At 39.0% G+C, this 20,674-nt stretch overlaps 1 protein-coding gene across 7 annotated transcripts in view; it reads left to right on the forward strand.

Annotated features, from left to right (window-relative positions):
* The window catches only part of NUDT6 (nudix hydrolase 6), a 57,322-nt gene that overhangs the window by 4,265 nt on the left and 32,383 nt on the right, over window positions 1–20,674 (forward strand). For 2 of the 7 annotated variants that reach the window (XM_003410430.4, XM_023548649.2), the window contains exons 1-2: window positions 5,995–8,371; window positions 12,602–12,657. Coding sequence is in view for 1 of the 7 variants with exons in the window: in XM_023548651.2 (XP_023404419.1) it covers window positions 2,259–2,462; window positions 12,602–12,657 (260 nt within the window). In the remaining 6 variants the exon portion in view is untranslated. The other 5 variants (XM_064285371.1, XM_064285372.1, XM_064285373.1 and 2 more) reach the window with 5 other exon arrangements.

The raw sequence follows: 20,674 nt of genomic DNA on the forward strand, positions 1-20,674 counted from the left end.
CTATGCCACCAAGGTTTCCACAGACCTACTAAAACTAGTAGTCCTTAAATTCAGCTATGGCAAGAGCACATGGACATTGGTTAGGAAAGGTTTTTATCAGAGGTTAGGTATGAGCTGGACTTTGACAGATGGATATGAGCTGAGGAGATGGAGAATTGGAAGGAAAAATTATTAAAGTTTAATGGGAAAAAAGAGAAAGAAAAATGACCCCAAGGTTTCCAGCGTTGGTGCCAGAAATAAGCAAGCCTGTGATGGAAACTCCGGTGGCGTAAGAGCTGTGTCTGCTAACCAAAAGGTCAGTAGTTCAATCTAGCAGGTGCTTCTTGGAAACCCTATGGGGCAGTTCTGCTCTGTTCTGTGGAGTGGCTATGAGTCAGAATCGACAGCAACGCGTTTGGTTTGGTAATGAAGCTAGTTTGGAGTGCAGGGCGTAGAGTTCAGTATTGAACATAGTGTATGAAGTTTGAATGGCAGCTTTTAGGAAATACCTGAGAGCAGCTGGAGAGCAAAAAAATTCAGTGCTCAGTAAGGTAGGTGTTTGCTGAAGCAGTGGGAGTAGATGCATCCTCCAAACAGCGTAAGGGGAGAAAGCAGCAAACAAATGCCTAAACTTTTGAAAACTTAAGATTCTTCATTTGATTGAAGGGGTTGACTGGGAAAGGGCACATGGGAACTTTCTGGGGTGATAGAAATGTTCTATAATCTCTATAGGAGTGTGGGTTACATGGTTTCTTGCATTTGTCAAAACTCATCAAATGCACACTTAAAATACGTGTATTTTACTTTATGTAAGTATACCTCATTAAAAAAAAATAATCGGAGAAAGAGAAGAAGGTGTGAAGGGTGAATCACTCTACCACCCACCGTCTAATTTGATCCCATAGCCCCACTGCACGCTAAATCAAATTGAGAAGTCTGTTTTAAAGGCTCCCTTGTACCTGTCACCAATGCAAAGATGTAGTATAGAGCATGGTCCTTGATGGGGAGGAGCTTACTGCAAGCTGAGGAGAGAGGGAAAGGAAATTAAGAACTAAATAATAGAGCTCCCCTCCACACACACACACTGAATTCTTGTAATGATTAAGTGAGAGAATGGGTGAAGAAAGTAATCTGAAAGTTAAAACTAAAAATACGAAGGATTTATTTCTTCACCCAAGTTAGCAATGTATATTATATGCCTTTCATAGTTATAAGAACTTAATGAGAATGTATGTAAAGGGTCTGGGACTTAGTAAGGACTAAATAAATATAAGCATCTTCTTCCCCTGCCTCAATCTTAGGTAGTAAAGTCAAAGAATTTGAAGAAGTCAAAGACAGAAAACCTATCTTTATGTTCACCAAGGTATTATTTATAATAAAAAAATGGAAACAGCCCAAATGTCCAAGAATAGGAGATTGGATAAGTAGCTTCTGGTATACCTATATGAGGAAAATTACACATTAATTTTATAAATTAAAATTTTGTGTTTATAAACAATTTTAATAACAGTAAAATGTTTACCATATAATAAAAAAAATATGTGGTGAAAAATATAAGATGCAAACTATGTATGGTATGATGTCAACTCTAAAATTACATTCGTGAAAAAATTAAAATATTTTATTATCTTTGTGCTAGTAAAATGTGAAGTTTTGATGTCTTTGTTATACTTTGCTTTATTTTCAGAATTTTCTAGAACTAACCATACATTTTTTTTTAAATTAGTTGTATTTTTAAGCCAACTCATAAACTTAAAAACTTATGATAGAGCTCTTAAAGAAAGTAAATCTGAAAAAAAAAAAAGAACCCATTGCTGTCAAGTTGATACTGGCACATAGCGACCCTATAGACAGAGTAGAACTGTCCCACAGGGTTTCTAAGGAGCATCTGGTGGATTTGAACTGCCAACCTTTCGGTTAGCAGCCAAGCTCTTAACCACTGTGCCACCAGGGCTCCAAAGAAAGTAAAAAGAAGTCCATAATAGTTGCTTGTAGAGTTAAAAACTAAGGATATTAAAAGGAATGGAATTAAGATCAGCACTGTACTGATTCTACCCTTAAGGAATTTAGTCTGGTGGAAAAATCATACGAAATGATAAATAAAATAAATCATTGTAATTCTAATGCTGATGATGCAGACAGGACACCAGTGAGGGCAGTGGCTGATTACAGATGGCTTCCTGGATGCTGAGCTGAGTTTTCATTTATTCCACTCCTCTTTTTTTTTTTTTTTCTTACTGGAAAATATTTATAAATTTTTGTCTTCTTCCACCTTTTAGCTGCAGTACAGCAATGGCAATCAGAAGGTAGAATAGCCATATGGCTGCACATTCCCATCCTCCAAAGCCGATTTATTGCCCCTGCTGCTTCCCTGGGCTTCCGCTTTCACCATGCAGAATTGGATTCATCAACGCTTACACTGTGGCTAGGAGAAGGGCCCAGCAGATTACCAGGCTACGCCACACATCAAGTAGGAGTTGCAGGTTAGTTCCAAATTAATAATGTTAATTCAGAATTAACTTTTTAGAGGTCAGCCCAGTTTCTTGCTTCTTATTGCTGAGCAGATAGTTTATTCAGGTGGAATGAATTATTTAATTAAATGATATCTGCCTTTGGAGAATTACGTAGTGCTTTTAAATGGATAAAATATGTCATACAGATTAGCAGAGGGCAGCACAGAGAACAACCAAGTCAGCCTTTAGTTTTCCAAAGGATATGTTTGAACATGTTTTACACAGATATTTAAACTTAACTAGTCAAATAGTGGCATTAAATTGGAATCAGGAAATACATTACCAAAAACCAAACCCATTGCCATCGAGTCGCTTCCAACTCATAGCAACCTTATAGGACAGTGTAGAACTACCCCACAGAGTTTCCAAGGAGTGCCTGGTGGATTCGCACTGCCAGCCCTTTGGTTAACAGCCATAGCACTTAGCCACTACGCCACCAGGGTTTCCAGGAAATACATTAGGTAAGAGGTATTAGTACTAATTATGTGAATTTTTCCTAATTATGTGTATTTGTTTTGTCTTTTTTAAAATGCCTTCAGGTTGAATTTAAGGTAAAACAAACCAATTGTTCAATGGTTTTAACATTATTTCTTAACGACATTTATGTTTAATTACTGTACCAAACAATTGTTTAAAGTAGCATAATTTATAGAATTTTGGAGTTGCTGATTAGCTTCAGAGACAGGAGAGTTGATAGAAGACTTCTTCAGGTTAAGACAGGGATTCTTGAATTTTATAGTGCATCAGAATAACCAGGAGGGCTTGGTAAAGCAGATAGCTGGGCCCCACTCCCAGAGATTCTAATTCAGTAGATCTGGGGTGGGATCTGAGAATTTGCATTTCTAATAAATTCCCAGGTGATGCTGGCGCTGTTGCTGCTGGTCCCGGGGCCAACCTTTGAGAACCAGGGTTAAGAAAATTCTTGGATTTCCAGAAAAATTCAAAATAGTAAGGAACCGTTATGCCCTGCAAACCCCTCACCTTTTGTTCATATGAACGCCTGTATCCTTACTCTGCAAACAGAACATCTGCTTCCGCTATCTGACTCCAAAGGTCAGCATCTATTCCAATCTTTAAGTTGTCTTAGCTTGACTTCACTAGGCCATAACTTCATGAAGAGAGAGACCATGTTTGTTTTGCATGCCACTGTGTACCCAGTATCTACCAAGTGCCTGGCACTTAAATATTGGTAGAATGAAAGGAATGAATGAATTTATGTCTGCCTGCCTTGCTTAGTTAGGACTTGATTCAGTTGAGTACTTGCTGTATTCAAGGCACTAGAAAGACTACAACACTGAAAGATAGAGAAAAATATATGTACCGTATCTTTCGTGCAAAGCAGGTTGATAAGTTCTCTAAAAGATTTACAAAGAAAATATAATGGGTGCCTCAAAGGTATGGATAATGTAAATCAGAGACATTTTCATGGGGAAAGTAGTATTTGAGCTACCCCTTAAAGGTTGGATAGAATTTTAAAAGGAAGAGCAAGAAAAGTCCCACAAGAGTGTTGTGAAGGGGGCAGTGCTGTACAATGAGAAGAGTGCCTGCTCAGAATCCAGATGATCTGTCCCAGGTCTTCTATCTAGGACTGTGTGAACCTGGGGAACTAATAATGATAACCACTCACAGGACTATTGTGAAGAGTACCTGAGATAATACACATAAAGCATTTAGCACAATGTCTAATCATGATAAAAAAAAAAAAAATTTTTTTTTGATAACCTCTATATAATTCCTGATCTCCTCGTGTTTAACTTTTATGTTGTGACCAGCAGGGGTCGCTCACATTGTACGTTAGCTGTGCTGGTTTTGTCTTTGGGATATTTTGTTCATGTTTATAAGTGAAATTCATTAGGGAAAAGTTCAATTTCAGTAATCACTGATTATTAAAATTTAAGAGTAGACTTCCATGGCATTTCTTTGGCATTTTATCTTTTGTGAAGTCAAATTATAGCTTACATTTTCTCATACAGGCCAACAGTAATGTTAATATCTCACTTAGTTTTTTCTTCCCCCCTTGTTTTAAAATACTAAAGTGTAGTCTTTTCATTTTGAAGAAAATTGCTTTTCCTTGTACAACACATAGTTATCCCCTTTCTATATGCTATTTCTGCATAACATTTTTCACCTCCTAATGTTCTATATAGTTTATTTTTTATTTATTTGTCACCCCACCACCACTAGAATGTAAGCCCCGTAAGGAGAAGGAGTTATCTTTATTTTGTTCTATCACCTAAAGAAGTATCCAGCACAAAACAAGAGCTCACTTAATCTATATATTAAAAAAAAAAACATTGCCATCAAGTCCATTCCAACTCATAGCAACCCTATAGGACAGAGTAGAACTGCCCCATAGGGTTTCCGGGGAGCAGCTGATGGATTTGAACTGTCAACCTTTTGGTTAGCAGCTGAGCTCTTAACCACTGCACCACCAAGGATCTTGTTATATATATATATAGGGACTATATATACTATGTAAAGGAGCCCTGGTGCTGCAGTTGTTAAAGCAATCAACTACTAACCGAGAGGTTGGCAGTTTGAAACCATCAGTGGCTCAGCAGGAGAAAAATGTGGCAGCCTGCTTCTGTGGAAATTTACAGCATTGGGAACCCTGAGGGGTTGGTATGAGTCCAAATCGACTCAACTGTAGTGGAATTGGGCTATATACTATATAAGGAGCCCTGGTTGCACAATGGTTAAGCACTGGGCTGCTAAATGAAAGATTGGTAGTTCTACCTTCGACTGGAGAAGATACTTGGCGATCTGCTCCCGTAAAAATTATAGCCTAGGAAACTATGGAGCAGTTGTGCCTTGTCATGTATGATCGCTATGATTTGGAATCAACTTAGTGGCACATAGCACCGACAGCATATACTGTATATTATATGTACTATGTTATAGCTCAGTTAATTTTGAAAGAATAAATGAATGTATATCTTCTAAAAAATGTCTTTCCACACTATGTAAATACAGGGGACTTCCGGCCCACGTAGCGCCATAGACAGAAGCACCATGCTGTCCCTCCACATCAAAGGCCCAAAAAACTAAGTATAACAGAGACAAACATTATTCCTGGAACCGGAAGTGTCAAATGAAAAGATAAAGAACTCACCCAAACACTGAATGGAATAAGAAACTGACAGAGGACAGAGAGCGCAGAGAGATACGTGTGGAAGTCCCCATCAGCTGATGCAGCACGGATTTGCCATCTTGGACTCCTTTTGGGGATCAGCGGTCAGAAGGCACAGGAAAGCAGCTTCATGGAGCTCCCAGCAAGAGACAGAGTACCCAGTAACCAGCAATACACACTTTCCCACCTGCCATCCTCTCCCCACTGCTTTACCTCCACACTTCTGCAGTGGCTCAGCCAGCCAGGAGGTGCAGCGTCTGTGCTGCTTGGATTCGCTCCACCCACATCAGAGATCTGCGAACAGGGAGTATGGGAAAGTAGCTCCACATAGTTCCCAGCAGGAGACAGAGCACCTGGTAATTTGCAATATATGCTTTCCTAACCCCCCACCCTTCTTCCCACCCCCAGCCCCCACCTTCCTTTGCTTCCCACCAGCTGCAGTCTCTTGGCCGGGAAGCAACTGCTTCAGCCTTGGCCCGCTTGGATTCACCCAGCCCACACTGGCTGGCTCCCTGAGCTGGTATTTCTTCTTTCTGTTTCTTTTGGTTTCTGCTGTGCCTCCCACCACCTCCCCCTCCTTTCTCTCGAACACCTGGCTCCATGTGCTGTCTTTGCTTCTTCTTAAAGGCTGTGAAGCCCCACTCAACTGGGGAACTACTACCCCAGTCCTCAACACCACGCTGGTGGGACACCTGGGACTTTTTTTTTTTTTGCTTGTTTCATTTTGCTTTGCTTTATTGTTTTCTTTTTCTTTTCATGGCTCAGGAGCCCCTTCTAGCCGGGCTGCTCTGCAAGGCTTAGGAGCCACTCCCCCAGTCTGCACAGCCATGTAAAACCCCCATCTGCACAGCCACATAGGTGGGATCTTTGGGGGCATTTCTTTCTTTTTTTTTTTTCCTCTCTCTTGCCCTTTCTGTCTTTCTTCATTTCTCAGTTCTTGTCTCTCTAGACTTACTTTCTTTTCCTGTCCCCTGAATACCTGATGCTGTGTGCTCTAGCCAGGCTATATTACACAGCCTGGGAGCCACTTTCCTGGTCTTCGCAGCCACACCAGTAAGAACCCCGGGGGGGTTTTCTTTTCCAAATTTTTATCTAGTTGCTTTTTTTTTCCTTTTTGATTTTCCCCATTTCTCAGTTTCTCATCTCTCCAGTCCAACGGCAAGCTCCCTTAGCACTTTTTTTTTTCCTTTTTTGTTTGTTTTTGGCTCCTATTTCTCTCTCCTCTCTCTCCTCTTTTCCATACTCACATTAGTTTCACACACCACAACCTCCACCATCTTTCCTGCCTACCTGTGCTGTGTGCTGAGTATTACACCTCTGAGCAGCACAGGCACAGCCTACTGGAACCTGCCCAGCACTGATTCCTGGCCTGCCCTGTCAGTTCTAGTATGTGCCACAAACAGCCCATCCCAACCCCTCCCCTTCAGCTGGACCTGCCCTGCTGCACCATAGCTGAGTGACTGGCCCTGCCCAGTAGACAAGGAGGCGAAAAGTATTGTGACTACAGACAAGCAAACAACAAAGAATGCACCACCCACCTGCTCAGACATAACCAAATAAAACAAAAAAGCAGGACAAATCAAGAAATGAAGAAAATAACTACCCAATGCCCTGAAGACAGCAGACTATATCAAAACATATTGAAAAACAGGAGAGGATGGTTCCAGTAGGCATCCAAAATAAAACACCAGATGACTTTCCAGTAGAAGAAAAGACACTAGAACTACCTGACAGGGAATTCAAATCTCTGATCTTCAGAGCTATCCAAGAGTCGAAGCAAAAAGCAGACAAAAGTGAGGAAAAAATAGACAAATTTGTGGAAAAGCCAGACAAATTCATGGAAAATACAAAAAAAGGGAAGAATTCAGGAAAATAATACAGAAACAAAATGCCAAAATAAATTCACAACTAGAAATCATACAGAAACAACAATTAGAAATCCAAAAGATAAACAATAAGATTTCAGAAATGGACAGTGTCATAGAGGGGCTGAGGAGCAGGTTTGAAATGATGGAAGAGAGGATCAGCAAAATTGAAGACAAACACTTGGGTACAACCCTGTTTCAGGAAAAATCAGAAAAAAGAATGAAGAAAAATGAAGAAACCCTGAGAATTATGTGGGATACAATCAAAAGCAAAAATGTGCGAGTGATTGGACTTCCAGAACAGGGAAATAGAAAACACAGAGGGGATCACTAAAGAATTGCTGACAGGAAACTTGCCTGATATCTTAAATGATGGAAAGCTGACCATCCAGGAAGCTCAACAAACCCCATATAAGATAGACCCCAAAAGAAAAACACCAAGATATATCATAATCACACTCACTAAAGCCAAAGACAAAGAAAAAATCCTGACAGCAGCTCGAGAAAAACAAAAAGTCATGTCCAGAGGAGAAACAATAAGACAAGGCTCTGATTATTTGGCAGAAACCATGCAGGCAAGAAGGCAATGAGATGACATATATAAAACCTTGAAAGAAAAAAATTGCCAACCAAGAATAATATATCCTGCAAAACTTTCATTTAAATATGATGGAGAAATGAGGACATTTCTAGATAAACAGAAATTAAGGGAATATGTAAAAACTAAACCAAACTTAAAGGAGTTATTAAAGGGAGTCCTTCGGTCTGAGAACAAACAACATCAGACCACATCTTGAATCTAGAACATAAGATTGTACCAGCCAGATACCAATGTAGGAAATGAACTCTCAATGACTATCTAAAACCAAACTATGGAAATACAGGTATTTTTAAACTATAGTATTTAAAGAAACCTAACATGAATCATTAAAGTGTTGTATGTATTTTTGAGTCAGGGTTACACAAAGAAAAATATAAACAAAAGAAGAATACTTGATTTATTTTTGAATCCCTAACATGTAGCAAAATGCCTATTGTGCTGAGCTTTGTGTATAATGAATGAATAACTGAAAGGGATGGACTGGAACTTAAGACATATGAAAAATAAAAAAAAAGTATTCCCAAACAATATATTGGTATGCTATAAAGTTTCATACACCCATGGTGAGGAAAATTAAATGACTTCAGGGAGGTGATGAACTAAATACTGAAAGAAGTTTGAGTTGGATTGTCAAGGGGGCATAGCCTGTATTCCATACATAATGATTCAAGGAGTAAAAAAGAAAATGGAGAAGTCAGTTTATTTATTCAGTAAATATTTTTTCTTCTTTTTGTATGTGTGCATTTATTGACATAAATTGGCCTCTGAGCACTGCTTTTGCTGTGTCCCAGAGGTTTTGATAGGAAGTATTTTCATTCTCGTTGCTTTCTATGAATTTCCTTATTCCCTCCTTGATGTCTTCTATAACCCAGTCTTTTTTCAGGAGGGTATTGTTCATTTTCCAAGTATTTGATTTCTTTTCCCTCGTTTTTCTGTTATTGATCTCTAGTTTTATTGCCTTGTGGTCTGAGAAGATGCTTTGTAATATTTCGATGTTTTGGACTCTGCAAAGGTTTGTTTTATGACCTAATATGTGGTCTATTCTAGAGAATGTTCCATGTGCGCTAGAAAAAAAAGTATATTTTGCAGCAGTTGGGTGGAGAGTTCTATATAAGTCAATGAGGTCAAGTTGGTTGATTGTTGTAATTAGATCTTCCGTGTCTTTGTTTAGCTTCTTACTGGATGTCCTGTCCTTCTCCGAAAGTGGTGTGTTGAAGTCTCCTACTATAATTGTGGAGATATCTATCTCGCTTTTCAGTTCTGTTAAAATTTGATTTATGTATCTTGCAGCCCTGTCATTGGGTGCGTAAATATTTAATATGGTTATGTCTTCCTGATCAATTGTCCCTTTTATCATTATATAGTGTCCTTCTTTATCCTTTGTGGTGGATTTAAGTCTAAAGTCTATTTTGTCAGAAATTAATATTGCTACTCCTCTTCTTTTTTGCTTATTGTTTGCTTGATATACTTTTTTCCATCCTTTGAGTTTTAGTTTGTTTGTGTCTCTAAGTCTAAGGTGTGTCTCTTGTAGGCAGCATATAGATGGATCGTGTTTCTTTATCCAGTCTGTGACTCTCTGTCTCTTTATTGGTGCATTTAGTCCATTTACATTCAGGGTAATTATAGATAAATAAGTTTTTAGTGCTGTCATTTTGATGCCTTTTTATGTGTGTTGTTGACAATTTCATTTTTCCACACACTTTTTTGTGCTGAGGCGTTTTTCTTAGTAAATTGTGAGATCCTCATTTTCATAGTGTTTGACTTTATGTTAGTTGAGTCGTTACGTTTTTCTTGGTTTTTGTCTTGAGTTATAGAGTTGTTATGCCTTTTTGTGGTTACCTCATTATATACCCCTATTTTTCTAAGTAAAAACCTAACTTGTATTGTTCTATATCGCCTTGTATCACTCTCCATATGGCAGTTCAATGCCTCCTGTGTTTAGTCCCTCTTTTTGATTATTGTGATCTTTTACCTATTGACTTCCATAATTCCCTGTTATGTGTATTTTTTTTTTTTAATTAATCTTAATTTGTTTGTTTTTGTGATTTCCCTATTTGAGTTGATATCAGGACGTTCTGTTTTGTGACCTTGTGTTGTGCTGATATCTGATATTATTGGTTCTGTGACCAAACAATATCCTTTAGTATTTCTTGTAGCTTTGGTTTGGTTTTTGCAAATTCTCTAAACTTGTGTTTGTCTGTAAATATCTTAATTTCGCCTTCATATTTCAGAGAGAGTTTTGCTGGATATATGATCCTTGGTTGGCAGTTTTTCTCCTTCAGTGTTCTGTATATGTCGTCCCATTCCCTTCTTGCCTGCATGGTTTCTGCTGAGTAGTCAGAACATATTCTTATTGATTCTCCCTTGAAGGAAACCTTTCTTTTCTCCCTGGCTGCTTTTAAAATTTTCTGTTTATCTTTGGTTTTGGTGAGTTTGATGATAATATGTCTTGGTGTTTTTCTTTTTGGATCAATCTTAAATGGGGTTCGATGAGCATCTTGGATAGATATCCTTTCGTCTTTCATGATGTCAGGGAAGTTTTCTGTCAGAAGTTCTTCAACTATTTTCTCTGTGTTTTCTGTCCCCCCTCCCTGTTCTGGGACTCCAATCACCCGCAGGTTATCCTTCTTGATAGAGTCCCACATAATTCTTAGGGTTTCTTCATTTTTTTTAATTCTTTTATCTGATTTTTTTTCAGCTATGTTGGTGTTGATTCCCTGGTCCTCCAGATGTCCCAGTCTGCATTCTAATTGCTCGAGTCTGCTCCTCTGACTTCCTAGTGTGTTGTCTAATTCTGTTATTTTATTGTTAATCTTTTGGATTTCTACATGTTGTCTCTCTATGGATTCTTGCAACTTATTAATTTTTCCAGTATGTTCTTGAATAATCTTTTTGAGTTCTTCAACAGTTTTATCAGTGTGTTCCTTGGCTTTTTCTGCAGATATCCTAATTTCATTTGTGATATCATTAAGCATTCTGTAAATTAGTTTTTTATATTCTGTATCTGATAATTCCAAAATTGTATCTTCATTTGGGAAAGATTTTGATTCTTTTGTTTGGGGGGTTGGAGAAGCTGTCACGGTCTGCTTCTTTAAGTGGTTTGATATGGATTGTTGTCTCCGAGCCATCACTGGGAAACTAGTTTTTCCAGAAAATCCGCTAAAAAAAAACTGCAGTCAGATCCCTATCAGAGTTCTCCCTCTGGCTCAGGCTATTCAGATGTTAATGAAGCCGCCTGGGGAGGGTGGGGGAGGGAACAGAGAGATAGGAGAGTAGCACCTCAGAATATAGCCAGAGTTGCTTGTCTTGCTTGGAATGACTGTTATATCTGAGATTCCCGCGGGCGCGTCGCCTATGTGTGCTGGCTGTGTGGAGATTGCCCCCAGGGGGTCTGGCCCGCTGAAGTCACGGTCAGATCCTCCGCTTCCAGCCCCACGCCCAGCGTCAAGGCTCCCCTACTGGGATGGTGCACTCTCAACTCCAAAATCAGTCGCTGCCTCCCGGGGACTTCTCGTCCCTCCAGCCGCGTGGCCGTGCCGCCCCCGTGAACCAGGTGGGCCCCCTCCCGGGGTTAGTTCAGATGGGTGGAGTAGCTCCCCGTGCTTGTGCCGCGACCAAGTGTCCCGGCTGGAACGCTGTTCTCCCCACTCCAATACCAGTCGCTGCCTCCCAGGGACTTCTCCTACCGGCTGCGTCCCACGCCGCCCGCGCGACCCGGCTGGTCCCCTTCCCGGGGTTAGTTCAGGGGGTGGAGCAACTCTCCGTGTTTATGGCGTACCTGCGAGCAGTCCAAATCCCTGCAGGACGGTTCCCCGGCTCGGATGCTGCTCTTTCTGCTCCAAGATCAGTCACTGCCTCCCGGGGACTTCTCCTACCGGCTGCGTCCCACGCCGCCCGTGGAACCGGCTGGTCCCCCTCCCGGGGTTAGTTCAGGGGGGTGGAGCAGGTCTCTGTGCTTGTGCCGTACCTGACTGGTACGCTGGCTCCAGGCTCTGGAAACTATCGCTGCTTCCCCGTATTAGTTCGTTCTCCGTCTCTAAATCCGTGTTTGTTGTTCAGGGTTCGTAGATTGTTATGTATGTGATCGATTCACTTGTTTTTCCGTGTCTTTGTTGTAAGAGGGATCCGAGGTAACGTCTGCCTAGTCCGCCATCTTGGCTCCGCCCCTCAGTAAATATTTTTAAGCACTTATTATTGTCTGGATACTAAAGTAAATACTATAAAAGGATAGAAAGATTATTTTAACTGTGTACCATCAGGAAAAAACAATCTAGAGAAGTTTATGCGGACGATTACACTCAAGTTAGCATATAATAGAACTGTAACTGGTACTTTGTTGAAGTTGTAAGAGCTGGGAGGACTGATCAGTTGGTTCTTCGTTGGAGAGATTATACAAATCTTCACAGATAAGGTGGTATTTGAACTAGGCCTTCAGGATTTTGGTGACCGTAGATAAGGGTATGAGGTAGTATCTAAGTGAGTAAAATTAATATTTTATTTTTTCCCCCAAAAGGAGCTGTATTTGATGAAAATACTAGGAAAATATTGGTTGTGCAAGACCGAAATAAAGTAAGTTGCTTCTGTTTTGTAAATTGCTTTCTAAATGTCCAGTTCTCTCAGGAAAAAAATAAACTGTCGAAATTTTGATATGCCTAGGGAATTACAGAAAGATATTTTTAAAAGTCATTTCCAAACAGTTATGTATCATTTTGGGTATTTGTTTAAGCCAAAAAATACTTAATATAGGCTTTGAAAATGTCAAGGTAATAGTGTTCACTTTCCATTACTTTACGGCTATAGGAAAATTACAAATGGCTATATTTAATTGGGAAGACAAACTCTGTCTCTAACAAACTATCAAAATATTCTTCCATTTATTCAGCATTCATTGAGCTTCTACTCTGTGCCAGGTGCTAAGAGTAAACAAAGGTTAATAAGACAGTACCCCTGATGTCCTGCAGCTCACTATCTATGTAGGAAAATAGACATATAGATGGCAATGATTAACATTGACTTACAAAAAAAAAAAAAAAAATCAAACCCTCTGCCTTCAAGCTGATTCCAACTCATAGCAACCCTATCAGACAGAGTAGAACTGCCCCATAGGGTTTCCAAGGCTGTATATCTTTACAGAAGCAGACTGCCACATCTTCCTCCCTCAGAGCGGTTGGTGGGTTCTACCTTTTGGTTAGCAGCTGAATTCTTTAACCACTGTACCACCAGGGCTCCCTACCTGGACTTAAGGAGACCCTAAGTCAGAGGAGGTAATATTTAAAACTGAGTCTTGAAGGATGAGCAAGAGTTTAACCAGGCAAAAAATAAAGATGGAAAAACTGAAAAAAATCAGAACTGCGTATATAAAGACACAGTGTATGGAAATAATGCTAAAAAAGTCCATTGTGGCCAGGAGTACAGGGAGTGGTAAAATATTTAGTCTGAGATTGGGAACAGATTGTAAGGAGCCTTCTGTACCAAAATAGGGAGTTAGGCAACAAGGGCAACCAAGATTTTTTTTTTTTTATTGTACTTTAGATGAAGATTTACAGAACAAACTAGCTCCTCATTAAAAAATTAGTACACATTCTGTTGTGTGACATTGGTTGCCAATACCACATCATGTCAACACTCCCCCCTTCTTGACCTTAGGTTCCCTATTACCAGCTTTCCTGTCCCCTCCTGCCTTCTCATCCTGGGGCAACAAAGATTTTTAAGAGAAGTGCCAAGATTAGCCTATGAATCACAATGTCCTGTCCTCAGCTAATCATGGAGACAGTGCAAGATCGGACAGTGTTTCATTCCTTTGTGCGTGGGGTCACCATGAGTCGGGGCCAACTTGATGGCAGGTAACAACAGCTAAGATTATAGAGCAAATGGTTTCATGCTCAGGAGTATAAGTAAAAGAGGAGAGTAATTATCAATAAATATTAGCTGACAGAGTCAAATATTTTTTCCTCCTTCTATGTTTTTAAATTCTAAATTAATATATGTGTAATATTAACTAAAACTGTATGCACATTTCTCAGAAGTGCTATCATCTAAAAGCATTCTCATGGCTGTCATGTAAGTAACTTTTGAGGCTTTAGTTAAGGCAGAATCTCTGACTTAAACTGAGCTTTATCATCAACAGCTATATTTTGAGTACATAAAATAGTGTCATGCCTAGCCCTCAGTAAGTTTTATATATTTGGATTTACAGATTTGGATATCTTGGACATATATACACACACACACACACACACACACACACACATATATATGTATTAGTGGTGTAGTAGTTAAGCACTCAGGCTACTAACCAAAAGGTCAGGCATTTGAATCCACCAGCCCCACCTTGGAAACCCTGTGGAGCAGTTCTACTCTGTCCTATAGGGTCACTATCAGTCGGAATTGACTCAACAGCAATGGGTGTGGTTTATATTTCCCTGCAGTTAAGACTCTTATAAAAAGCAGCAGTAAAAAATAAAGCAGTAGAGGAAACAAAAATAGGACACATTGAAGGATAATAACATCAGCAACAATGATAATGTATAATGTAGAGTTCAGTTGTAGGCTAATGAGTGCCTTTTATCAGTAAGTACCGTGTTGATCTTCAGGAATGAGAAGTATTAATGACGATGTCAGTGGGATCTATTCAGGAAAATCTTCAAGGAGGAAGAAGATTTGAGCTGAGCCTTGTAAGAAAGGAAGGATTTAAGAGGACAGAATACTACACAAGCTGGGACCAGTAGGAGTCTAGGCACAAGGGAAGAAGGAACAGTATATTTTCTGTGAGACTCATTAGATGAGAATGACTGGAAAGTAGGAAGCATGATTGAGTGATGAGGGTAGGCCTAGCTGTGTGGAGGCCAGAGAGACAGGCAGAAGAATTTAGACGTGACGTGGCATGACCAAGTGATGAAGATGATATATGTACAAGGTTAATAACAATATGCAGATTAATTTGATAACAGCATGTGGAATAGGTAGAAGTAGGTATAGAGTTGGAAGTAATGCAGAACTCATTTCCAGTTCTTAAGCCACTTCTAAGCAGCCTGGTGGTGCAGTGGTTAAGTACTCGGCTACCAAATGCAAGGTCAGAAGTTCGAATGCACCAGCCACTCCATGGGAGAAAGATGTGACAGTCAGCTTCCATTAATTACAGCCTCGGGGACCCTACGGGGCAGTTCTACTCTGTTCTATAGGGTCGCTATGAGTTGGAATCGACTCGACGGCACATAACAACAACAGGTTACCTCTACCAAGGGCAAGTCTCTGAGCCTCGGTTTCCTCACCTGTAAAATCTATATAATAATACCTTCCTCAAAGAAAGGGTGCATTAGCTGTATGTGTTTTTTTTCCTACCAGATTCATACCTAGTAACTTGATATATACAACAGTGTAAAGCAAGAAATGTATAGCAATGTAAAATTATGCTGAGTAGGAGTGCCTTAAGCACCACTGTAATATTTTGTTTATTCTGTCATTTATATCTTTATCAATATCATCTTTGTTTCCTGTCTTTTCCTTTTTTTGTTGTTATTTGTACAATGAAAAACTAAGAAAGAACTATTAGTTTTCTTGGTAAGAATGATGTGATATTAAACAGTAAAAACTAAAGCAAACCAAACCCATTGCATCGAGTTGATTCCGACTCATAGCTACCCTATAGGCCAGAGTAGAACTGCCCCATAGGGTTTCCAGGAAGCAGTTGGTGGATTCGAACTGCCAACCTTTTGGTTATCAGCTAAGCTCTTAACTACTGTGCCACCAGGGTTCCAAAAGTAAAGGTGTCTACAAAAAATCTGATGACTGGAATAGATGCAGAGTCCTATTTAACTTCCTAACCTCAGCAATGGGCTTATAATGCATAAATATTTCCAATTCTGACCTAAATTATATAATGACATTTCTTTGAAGACATTTTGCTGAATATAACTATAAAAGTTTTACTGAATTGAACTTATAAAGTTTTATCATTAGAACTATTCAAAGTAGATTTTTTTAAAAACCATTGACATTTAGCTAAGACCATATTTTATACACTTAAGAAAGGTTAATTTGTACATTTCCTGTAGAAAGGGCTCTTGCTTCACCTGTAACCAATTAATTTGGTATCTGGAAGTATAAAGCTTTCTTACTTCATAGCTGCATTTTTCAAAAATTAAATTACACATGTCTAAGGAATTGTGTCATTTAATTTTAATTGTCTCTATTTAAATGCATAATTATCCTAATAATCCGGGTACAGTTAGAGAGATCCAGGACAAATGCAAAGTCAAGAAACACTACAGTTAGAATTTAAGTATTTTGTAGTTATTCCAGATTCCAGTTAATTTTGAATAAACATTAGTCATCTGATAAGTACATTACAGATAATTTTCAAAAATGGGTTTATAAAATGGATCCGTGAATAACATATCAGTATTTTAAATTATTTAAAATTATTATAGGTTTCTTTTAGAAATCATACATGTAATACAAATAACTACTAGAAATGGCTATTCAGGAGCTTTTTAAATTTGTCTGAGTTTCTTTTGTTAAATCTACTGTGCGTAACTTCTGTCCCCCGAATATGGTTATTCAATTGGCAGGCAATAAATATTTAAATCTTTTCCATACAGTAAAAAAATAAACTAGAACACTACTCGATATTTTAATTATAATTGTGCCATGGCTAAGGTTTATGGAATAGTTGAAATTTCAACAATTTGAAATGAACGGTATGTGATAAAAATATCTCACCAAAACTTTACTGAAGGGTAAAATAGTACACAACACCGGGGAAGCCAGCATAACTTGACCAAGGCAAAGCCATAGGAGCTTCATAAACCAAACCAAATTCGTTGCTGTTGAGTCCCTTTTGACTCATAGCGACCCTGTAGAGCAGAGTAGAACTGCTCTGAAGGGTTTCCAAGGAGCAGCTGGTAGATTCAAACTGCCAGCCTTTTGGTTAGCAGCCGAACTCTTAACCACTGCACCACCAGGGCTCTAGAAGCTTCATAGACACATCCAAACTCCCATAGGGATTGAGTCACTGGGCTGAGGGCTGGGGACCATAGTCTCAAGGGACATCTAGCTTAATTGGCATAACTTAGCTTATAAGGAAAATGTTCTACATCCTACTTTGGTGAATAGCATCTGGGATCTTAAAAGCTTGTGAGTGGCCAGTGGCCATTTAAGATAGGTCTACTGGTCCCATCCTGTCTGGAACAGGGAGGATGAAGAAAACCAAAGAGACAAGGAAAAGATTAATCCAAAGGACTAATAGACACAACTACCACAGCCTCCACCAGACTGAGTGCCCAGCTACCACTACTGACTGCTCTGACCGGGATCACAATAGAGGATCTCAGATGCAGCTGGAGAAAAATGTAGAACAAGATTTAAACTCACAAAAAAACACCAGACTTACTAGTCTGATGGAGACTTGAGAAACCCTGAGAGTATGGCCACCGGACACCCTTTTAACTAAGCACTGAAATCACTTCTGAGATTCACACTTCAGCCAAAGATTAGACAGGCCCATAAAACAAACAATAATAGACATAGCTCAACCATATATACAAGACTAAATGGGCATGCCAGCCCAGGAGCAAGGACGAGAAGGCAGGAGGGGACAGGAAAGCTGGACAAATGGAAATGGGGAATCCAAGGTCTAGAAGGGGAGGAGAGTGTTGACATGTTGCAGGGTTGGCAACCAGTGTCACAAAACAATATGTGTATTAATTGTTTAATGAGAAACTCATTTGCTCTGTAAACTTTCACCTTAAACACAGTTAAAAAAAAAAAAAACTCACAGTAAGATAAAAATGAAAATTAATTATATGACTATTTTAGAACATCTTAGTCACTTAGCAGATGTATCTCACCAGATGATGAACAGTGCATCAAAGAATTGTATTGCCCGAAAGCAATCTTGTGTTTCAGCTTCTAGCAGCAAAACCTCAGATACTGGGTTTTGTTGTATTATTGTCCATTTTATACTTTGACTTCACTTCCGGGTGGCTATTGAATTGCGCAATTAGATTTGGTTTCCTCAAACTTAATTTGTTATCAAATTTAAAATTATAGCCTGCTGTAGTCATTTGGGGACATGTAACTTCCAGCTAGAAATAAATATATGCTTGAATAATAAATATATGATAGAAGAAGTACAGAAATTATGCCCTAAGCATAATAATGCCCTGTGTAAATGTGAGTGATGTGGGTATTAGTCTATCTTATACCTGTCTGCTCTGTTCCTGTTTTCCTTTAGCTTTATGTTTAGTTCAGTCTACATTATGATGAATTTAGACATGAAAATATATTACAAACATAATTGCAATGTGTAGATACAATCTCATATGTTACTGCAGATACTTGTTTTTTGCTGAGATCTTTTGTACATTTTCTATGTGTATTAGTGTACTTAATAGAATCTAGTTATTTATTTTTAAAGAGACTTAATAGCTCACTGAGAGATAAATTAAGATGATTGTTATTCAGTCAGCAAGATGCTCCCATTACAGAGATTTAAGGCATGGAATTGATATGCTGTATTACAAAGTCTTATAACTGAAAAAGACATTCACATATGTCGTTTATTTTTTTTTAATAAACTTTCTAACTTTGAATCTGTTTGCCCATTAGCTTTGATCTAGTCCTTATAATTGTCACTGTAGTTTTTGATGGTTTATTTTATATTCAATAAGGAAAAGTATGATAATAAAGACTATGAATGCTTACTAAGCAAAAGTGGGGAGAGGAGAAAGGATGCAAAATCACGTAACCAAAGAGGCCAGAAGGTGATTGCTTCAGTAATGAAGGTGAAACATAAGGAAGGCTTGTGCTAGGGCAGTATCATGGGTTTTCCTTTTGGAAGGAAAAAAAGAGATCCCTTTAGGAATTGGTAACAAAAAGTTTGTCTGGCAGTTAAGAAAAACAATGAATTTAAAATCATTCGGTATTTTGAGCTGGAGATGGGAGCTGGAATGATGGTATCACTAACAGATACAGAAATGTTGGTAGGGAGAAGATGTCAGCTCATTAGCGTTAATGGGCATAGGAGTTTGAGATTGACATTGTCAGTGATTTCATTCTACTTGGATCAACAATGAGTGTCCATGGAAGCAGCAGTCAAGTAATGACTGCTGTAGTGTAATGACATACTGCATTGAGCAAATCTGCTACAAAAGACCTCTTTAAAGTACTAAAAAACAAAGATGTCACTTTGATGACTAAGGTGTACCTGACCCAAGACATGGTCTTTGCAATCCCCTCATATGTGTTCAGAAGCTAGACAATGAAAAAGACAGAATTGATCCATTCCAGTCGTGGTGTTGGCAAAGAATATACCTTTCAATGTCAGAAGAACGAGCAAATCAATCTTAGAACTACAACCAGAATGCTCTTAGAGGCAAGAATGGCAAGATTTTGACTTGCTTACTGATTGGTCATCAGGAAACACCAATCGCTATAAAAGAGCATCATGTTTGGTAAAGCAGAGACTCACAGAAAATGAGGGAAACCCTCAATGAGATGGATTGACACAGTAGCCACAACAATGGACTCAAACATAACAATGACCATGAAGATAGCATAGGACCATGAGGACCAGGCAGTGTTTCATTCTGTTATGCATGAGGACTCCATGAGTTGGAGCCAATTATATGGCAACTAGAAAGAACATTCCAGACATTTCTTCTCATGCCTTCTGAGAAATTATTGAGTACAAAAAAAGTTGCCATGGGTCAATTCCTCAGTTCCTTAGGTTACTAAAAGAGGTTGTAAGAAGCACAGTAATGAATTTGTTTTTACAACTACCATCATTGTGACCCATAGTGCTTTAAAGCTGTAGGCCGTGGCCTCCATCCACAGGAATGGACGTAATGAAGATACTGTATCGAATCTAGGGTTGCTCTGCCTAGCCCTGTTGGGCTAACAGTAGCCTAACGGGAAGCTTTCATGGCTCTCATACAACTGCAGTTGCAGTTGTTGTGTTCTGTAGAATCATACCCTCCGGAGTTGTGCAGTGTGGCGGCGCAGACACCACCTCAGGAGAAATGGGTACAGAAGGAACATTACATGGCAGAGAGAACTGAGCACCATGTTCTAAAAACAGATGAAAAGTACATTGAAGTTAATTTTAGGCCTGGTAAAAAGCTGACAATGAGGAGGGAGCTAGTTGAAAAAGAGGAAGAGTAATAATACACATCAGTTCTCTGCTTTTATAGAGCAGAAAGATAGTTGGCTTTCAAACATAAAGATAGTAGTTGAATCATTATAATCAATCTTCCTCATGTATCTGGATCTGAGTCAGTTCACTGTTCTTTGAAATAAATTATTTGTAAGTGAGGTCTCCTCTGACATCACATTAGAAAAGGATGTTAAACACCCAGGTAGCTTTTTATATGGTACAATTCACGGAATGTGAATATTTGTGTGTGTGTGTGCACATGTGCGTGTGTGTCTTTTAATAGGAAAGTTTGTTTTAGAACATGTGGATGGTGCAGTTCATGCGCTCAGCTGCTAATCTAAAGGTTGTAGGTTCATGTCCACCCAGAGGTACCTCGGAAGAAAGGCCTGGTGATCTACTTAAGAAAATCAGCCATTGGAAGTCCTATAGAGC

The sequence above is a fragment of the Loxodonta africana genome, chromosome 5, assembly GCF_030014295.1.
Source record: "Loxodonta africana isolate mLoxAfr1 chromosome 5, mLoxAfr1.hap2, whole genome shotgun sequence".
In the NCBI taxonomy this organism is placed as follows: Eukaryota; Metazoa; Chordata; class Mammalia; order Proboscidea; family Elephantidae; genus Loxodonta; species Loxodonta africana.